General features: G+C 38.7%; 1 protein-coding gene across 1 annotated transcript; it reads left to right on the top strand.

The window, feature by feature from the left end:
- Nucleotides 1-1,299: 1,299 nt before the first annotated feature.
- LOC103506978 lies at nucleotides 1,300-4,045 on the top strand. The gene is made up of 5 exons (XM_008471408.2): nucleotides 1,300-1,525; nucleotides 1,729-1,862; nucleotides 2,620-2,742; nucleotides 3,174-3,308; nucleotides 3,888-4,045. Exons 2-5 carry the CDS (start codon nucleotides 1,787-1,789, stop codon nucleotides 4,043-4,045), a joined length of 492 nt encoding a protein of 163 aa, XP_008469630.1. The 5' UTR covers nucleotides 1,300-1,525; nucleotides 1,729-1,786.
- The last annotated feature ends 3,875 nt before the right edge of the window (nucleotides 4,046-7,920 follow it).

Below are 7,920 nucleotides of genomic sequence, written 5' to 3'. Positions count from 1 at the left end.
TGTAAAATCTGTTCACGCTCTAATGAAAGAGTTCAAAGATGTGTGACGTCAGACTTTACGCAGTTGTTTTTTCGTCCGCTAGGTAGCGCCAGTATGCAAGCACGCTCGCGGAGGAGCAGAAAGAAATGCGCAGAAACGTATGCGCACAAACATTCGATTCCTACGTAAAAAGTTGTGAAAAATCCAAATTTGAGGTCAAAACTTCGAAAAAGTAACTTCAAAAGGTCGAAAATTCAATTTTTAATTGCCGTTCTAATGAAAAAGTTCAAAGAGTTGGGACGTCAGATTTCACGTCAAAATGCGCAGAAACGCTTACGCACAAACAAACGAAGCTGGAGTCATGAATTGTGACGTCATCGCCTACGGGAGCGTATATATAAGTCGTGACGTCAAACTTCACACGATTTACCGGTATTTTTTAGATCGATTTATCTCGGTATCTAGAAGTCGTAGAAGAAAAAGAAAAATTCCGTTGGTCCTCATTTTTCCTGCTCCATGACTTTGAAACATCACACAAGTAAGCGCAACTGATCTATTAATGCACCAGTTTCCTATGGATCACTGAAGTTGCCCGTGGTCAAGGCCGTATTTAGGGGGGGGGGGGCGGTCGCCGGCAGGCTCTAATTTTTCTCCTTTACCGTGGGCAAGAGCCCCCTTGATGTTAATTTTTCCCCTTTACCGGGGGCAAGGCCCCGAAAATTCGGAGCATCCACCCCCCCCCCCCCTTGACAAAATCCTGTATACGGCCCTATACCCCAGTACTCAGATGGAGTCTGGGGTTCATGAGATTAAACCCAAGGGGTACGCGGGCGAAAAATAGGTTGTTGTTGTAGCGGCTTTAGCTTTCGCCGAATGGCGATAGAAGAATAAAGAAAATATGTCTTTTTGTATCTGCTATACACCGGGGTGATGGTCTCTAGCTCTAGCCGTGTTAATTTGGCTGGCTCGTCCTGAACCGCAGTCAACAATCGTGAGGACTTGTGCTTGGTCTTTAAAAGCAGAGAGAACCCTTTAAAGAACTGCCAGCTTGCTAGGCTGGTTAGGGTTAGCTGTTCTCCTCCCTGTTTATAGTCCCACAGCCAGACGCTAGTCTTCTCTCTGTTTAATGTCCCCTAGCCAGACGCGAAAAATAGGTTGAGAACCGCTGCTCTACAGTCATCGAGTCAGAGAGGGGGAAAAAACAAGCTTCACTTTTTAACACAAAGTTGATATTCACTCATCTTTTACCTCCTTGATAAAAAGCGTTTGATTTTGAAAAAAGTTCAAAACAAATCAAAACTTTTTTCAACAAATTCAAATTTCAACCAACAAAAATTCAAAATATTCAAATTTCATTTTCATATTGCCGGATCCGGATCTTGCCTTTGCCCATTTTCTTCATTTTTAAAAAAATATAATCTTGATTGCATTGGATTTTGGATTACCGTGAAGTCCGTAACTCCTGTTGAATGTGTTTTTACTACAGTACCTATCCTTTAACAGGACACCTTCACCTTGGCCAAAGGAGAGAGATTTTGGTTTCATTGTAAGTTGGTGTGGCTATGCCATATTCTCATTGAGAATACCCTGTGGTACATACTAGCTAGATAGACCCTGTGTATTACTGTATGTATCTACAGAATCATATTTATGGTTCAGAGAACTATAACCCTTTAGATGGTGTGCACAGATTGGGCTCAAAGTCTAACAACTGTTGAGTTACAAGTGTTTTGATTTTATCTCTTTCAGTGACAGAAGGAAACATGAAATCCCAAAATGTTTTATGTGAAGAGTGAATCAGTAATTTATGGATAGACGACTCTGGAACTTCTTTAGCATTGATCCTATGGATGATGTGTTTTCTGATTTTTCGGTCTGGTCTGGTAGGTAACCAACTAACCATTGATAACAAATAACTCAAGGGACCACTGATAGTTAAATGGCTTCATTAGGTACTTAGTTTAACTAGAATACATAAATCATATTTACATTGTAAACCTCTCCTTAACAATATTATTGTCAAGAGGTTTTATAGAGGGGATTGTAACAATGGAGGTTTTATCATTTGGTACTTGTGCAGAAGTCACGTCCGTGCAATATTGCTACCAAAGGAACTGGCACAAACAAGCAGTGACCAGTGTTATTATAGGGTTAGTTAAATGCAAGAAGGAGTTTTCACAATTAGAGCAGTGATTAGTGTTATTATAGGGTTAGGTTAAATACAAAAAGGAGTTTTTCTTTTCCACGGATGTGACTTCTGCATAATTACCTAACATTCCAAAATAGAAGAGAAGGAGGACAGGATACAAGAAAGCTGGCTATGCCCAGAACAAACCTTACCTACATAGGATGGATGTACATAAAAATCATACTCTGAGGCTCATGTGTAGGGGCAAACAGTCCTAAAAGTTGGGTTAAGCTTATACAAATCTGCACTTACAAGGCAGGTACATTCGTACATTATCTTCAAAGGTAATTAGTAATTACTTAGGCTGTCTAGATTTGATACTAATGTTACACCAACATGCTAAGCTAAGTGTGACAAAAGTTTTTTCATCTTAATTATTTTAATCATCCTGAAATTGAAGAGAGAAAAGGGCAGGATAGAGAGCCTGAAAGTTTTTAATTTCTATTTTCTAGGCATTTCCAGTTCTTCCTCAGGTGATAGTAGTCCAGAAAGTGTAACTCAGGATGACTCTCCATCTGTTGTAATTGTCAACTCGGGAACTGGAGGCATTGTTTGGCGCAACAGAACAGATGATGGTAGACTTTGAATATTCAATCATGCATGCTTTATATTGCTCTAAAAACCAAAAGAGCCTTGTCCTTTTTCTTTTCCCTCTCTCTCCCTCCTCCCCCTCTCTCTCTCCTCCCCCCCTCTCTCTCCATCTCTTCCTCACCCTCCTAATTTTCCTTGGATTTTTTCTTGTGATTTTTAATTTGATCATGAAAGAAAGAAAAAAAATATTTTTTCTTTTGCTGGTCCATAGAATATGAGTGCTATGAGACCTTCTACAATTTTCATTTATTTATATTATTTATTATTAATCCAGCAATTTAATATAGCTTGTTAAACATAACAGCCATTATATTTTATTATGAAATAATGATGATATGCATTAATATTCTGTTCAACAAAACCTTTGATTTCCTTGGTCTCACACTCATGGTTTCCATTTTCCTCTTCATTTCAGATGAGTCTTTCACAACCAGCAGTAGTGTTGGGACTCCTGATGATGATAATGCAAGAGACGGAAGAGATTCTCCTCAACATGGCGAGCGGTATTTTTTGAGAAACCGAAATCAAAGGAGAAGAAGACGACGACAAGGTTAGTTGAATGAATGAAGTGAGTTACATGTTTGACATTGTTTCAGTCAGCTCCCATGGCGTAGTGGTCACTGCGCTCGCCTTGCACGCGGGAGACCCAGGTTCGATTCGCGGTGGGGTCAAGAAATTTGTATCATGCAAATGATTGATTCCGTGACTGGCTGTTTTTAGTCCTATGCGAGCAGTATAAATAGGCTCTATTATTATTATTATTATTATTATTATTATTATTATTATTATTTTTATCAAACCCTCCTCATTTTATCAAACCCTAAATTTAATCAAGGCGTTTGTTTTACCTAATTGTAAAATGTACTCCCCATAATATGTCAAAATATATAAGACTATAAATAGTCAAAATATATAAATATATAAGTCAAAATATATATATAATGACTGCTGAAACCCTCCAAGAGATATAAGACCCTTGTTAGACTGCGAGGGAAAAGGGACTTTTCAGCCTCATTCTGGCAGGGTAAACAGGGTATATTCTAATCTATATCAAACCCTCGGACTTTTCAGTCCTATCTCAGCAGGATAAACAAGGTATATTCTATTCTATTCTATTCCTATTTAACAGAAGCTGCATCAAGCAATGACACCATGTCTGTTGTATCTGTGTCTAGTGATACCCAGTCTGATGAGGACATTCATCTGATTCCCCACATGGATTCTGAACCGGATGATGATGGGTCCACACAGTCACCCATGCCTGTACCACCCTGTATGAGAAGCTGAGAAGGGAAACTTTATTCTATTTCTACTAAAAAAAGTAAAATTAATGGGGGAAAAACATGTAAAAAAAAAAAAAAAAAAAAAAAAATGGTGTTTTAATTTTTTTTTTTTTTTTTTTTTTTTTTTTTTTTTTTGTCTGGCAAGGAAATGTTAAACACGGAATAGACCAGCTTAGTCTGGCTGGGGGACTTTAAACAGAGAGTATACCAGCCTGAATTTCCCTTGCTAAAGAAATGGCAAAGGTTGAGTGCGACGGGCATTCACTCGTAAAATTTGTAGCCAAAACCAAATGTCAGCTCAAAGCAATCACCCTAGAGCTGATATGTCAAAGTTGTGATATCTCTGTTACCGTTCGCTCCCTTTTTCCTTCATGATAAATTTTCTCCGTTTAAGATGGTCTCTCTCTCTCTTGGTCGGATAAATGTCACCCGAGAGAGAAGGTGGGTACTTAGGTATTTTCAATATCCCTATCCTAGCCTCTCGTTATAAAATATATGTATTTGTATAGGATACTGTACTGTGGTTCATTATCTCTCCCTCTCCGTCTTTCACCCTTTTTATATCCTTCTTCATCCATTCCGTTCTCTCTCTTTCTCCCATGTCAAAGTTGTGATATCTCTGTTACCGTTCGCTCCCTTTTTCCTTCATGATAAATTTTCTCCGTTTAAGATGGTCTCTCTCTCTCTCTCTCTATTGGTCGGATAAATGTCACCCGAGAGAGAAGGTGGGTACTTATTTTTAATATCCCTATCCTAGCCTCTCGTTATAAAATATATATGTATTTGTATAGGATACTGTACTGTGGTTCATTATCTCTCCCTCTCCGTCTTTCACCCTTTTTGTATCCTTCTCCATCCATTCCGTTCTCTCTCTTTCTCCCAATGTTTTCCTACCTGTCCATTTTTCATTAACTTCCTCTCTCCCTCCCCCTCTTTCTCTCTTTTTTACCTCTTCTAACCCAATTCTCTATCCATTCTCTTCCTCCCCTTTATGCTACTTCGCGTCCTATCTCACACCTGAAATTGAAAAGTCAATTATCCTCCATTCTTTGCTCTTTCCATCTCTCCTCCTCCTCTTCTTCATCTTCTTCTTTTCCTCCTCTCTGTCTCACACCCTTTTGTTTCATAATTCTTTCGATTAGATATCTCTCTTTCCTTTACTGTCGTCTCATGCTAAAAAAAAGAAAGAAAGAAGAAAAAAAAAACTGTTGAAGGTCGGATGGTCGAATACAAAATTAACTGTCCACCCTAGAATCGAACCCGAGGACCGTGGAGCTCTAAGCTTACCTCGTATGACCATAGTTTTGATGCGTCCGAAGCGTTTTGTCCTGAAACAGAAGATAAAGAAAAAATTGTTATTTCGTTTGTTTGATCGTGGAGCTCTAAGCTTACCTCGTATGACCATAGTTTTGATGCGTCCGAAGCGTTTTGTCCTGAAACAGAAGATAAAGAAAAAATTGTCATTTCGTTTGTTTGATTTTTTTATAGGTTTGATAGAGGGCACTGTTAACAGCTGCTCGGTCTTATCTTCCCGAAATCGAAGAGAGGCAAACGCGCTACCAACCAAGCTAACTAGGCTTGCCATTTTCACTCAGCTGATTATTCAGAATTTTGACATAACTTATGATTTTCTGTCTCACACCCTTTTGTTTCATAATTCTTTCGATTAGATATCTCTCTTTCCTTTACTGTCGTCTCATGCTAAAAAAAAGAAAGAAGAAAAAAAAAACTGTTGAAGGTCGGATGGTCGAATACAAAATTAACTGTCCACCCTAGAATCGAACCCGAGGACCGTGGAGCTCTAAGCTTACCTCGTATGACCATAGTTTTGATGCGTCCGAAGCGTTTTGTCCTGAAACAGAAGATAAAGAAAAAATTGTTATTTCGTTTGTTTGATTTTTTTTATAGGTTTGATAGAGGGCACTGTTAACAGCTGCTCGGTCTTATCTTCCCGAAATCGAAGAGAGGCAGACGCGCTACCAACCAAGCTAACTAGGCTTGCCATTTTCACTCAGCTGATTATTCAGAATTTTGACATAACTTATGATTATTATAGGTTTGATAGAGGGCACTGTTAACAGCTGCTCGGTCTTATCTTCCCGAAATCGAAGAGAGGCAGACGCGCTACCAACCAAGCTGATTATTCAGAATTTTGACATACTTGTGATTTAATACATTTTGGAGTTTGGACGAACAAAAGTAAATACCTACCTACCTATATTTCATTAAAATTTTAGATTTTTTTCCACAGAGTAAAAGCTCGTTTCTCAAAGTTTGAAAACCTTGTTTGTTTAATTCAGGCTTTAATTTTTTGTTGGGCCGCAGTCCCCTTTTCCCCAAACATGACCCTTTCTCAAAAACCATGTCTCTGTTATGAAAGGGAAAAAGAGAGAGGAAGAAGGAGGAGAGGGAGGAGGAGGAGGGGAAGGAGGAGAGGGAAGGAAGTTGATGTAATTAAGAGTAATGGAACCCCACCCTAAAAAAAAAAAAAACAAGTAGGCAGGGAGACAACTCAAAAGAAAAAGACAAAGGACTTTCAGACTGGAAAGCTATAGGGAGGGTCTTGAATTAATTATTAGAATTTTGTAATCTGCCTATGAAATATTACCTAAATTTTTATACCTACTCTGGAAAGCTATAGGGAGGGTCTTGAATTAATTATTAGAATTTTGTAATCTGCCTATGAAATATTACCTAAATTTTTATACCTACTTATATACTTGGGTACTACCATGGCCACTAGGGTCTATTCCCAGTAGCACATTGGGAGCATACAGACTTCTCTCAGTCTTTCCGAGAACGAACCTTATCCGTCCAGGATGAAATCCGCCCCGGGCAGGAATCGAACCCGCAGCCTAGCGCTTACGAGGCAGACGCGTTGTCGTTCAAGGTAACTGAGCTGGCTGACATCAATACAATACCGCACAGGCCATGTGGCGTTTAGCTTATCAATGAAGCTCTTAGAATAGAATCTACTCAGACTTGTACCCAGTATACCATTCTGATGGGTGGGGTCCGGGGGGGAGATCCTGAAATCAAAAACAAAAGAGGAGAACTTTAAAAACCCACAAACAAACCACAGGGACTTGAATAGAAAGGCGAAAAATTGTTTCAGTGAATTGTAGAAATCACTCGGATACTAGGAAAACTGGACCACACGAGCCCGCAAAAGGTAGGTAGGGGACAAAATCTCAAGGGCAAAATTTTCTTTGTGTACCTACCTATACTAAATTTCATCAAAATCGAACAAAGTAGAAAATACTCTTTTCTGAGGGAAACCGGCGCCCCTGAATGTTATAGATAATGATGAATTTTAATAGTTATCTATTAATGGTACGAGTATTATTAATCTTTACCTTGTTTATTCACACTTATCTTCCAACAACAACATGTCACGGAAAGTAAGTACTCCACACTATAATTACGATGTAATGGAATCCAAGACGTAAGTAAATAAAATTTTATTGACAAGCGAATTATTGCTGTTATTAAACTTATCAGTAAATGGTTTCTTAAATTTGTAATGAAACAATAAGATCAGTGCCCAAGAGGTTGATCACACAAGAAATCACGATTATGCAGGCTGTATGCCTTAATTCAAGTAATTCATTGTATGCCTTAATTTAAGAATATTCTACTGAAAATAATATTAACAGCTTGTTAACATGATAACAATGATACTCGTAACGTTACTGTCACAACAGTCTGATGAAAGGAACTGTAACAACAGAGATATTATCGTCGAAAAATCGAAGGACAGGATAGAAGGAAGGAAACGCCGACCCCAAATAGAATTGGGAAAAGGCAGAATAACCTAGCGCTTACGAGGCAGACGCGTTGTCGTTCAAGGTAACTGAGCTGGCTGACATCAATACAATA

Source organism: Diaphorina citri, unplaced genomic scaffold (assembly GCF_000475195.1).
Source record: "Diaphorina citri unplaced genomic scaffold, Diaci psyllid genome assembly version 1.1 scaffold278, whole genome shotgun sequence".
Lineage (NCBI taxonomy): Eukaryota > Metazoa > Arthropoda > Insecta > Hemiptera > Psyllidae > Diaphorina > Diaphorina citri.
The sequence above is the reverse complement of the archived record's forward strand: the minus strand, read 5'-3'. Positions and strand labels throughout refer to the sequence as shown.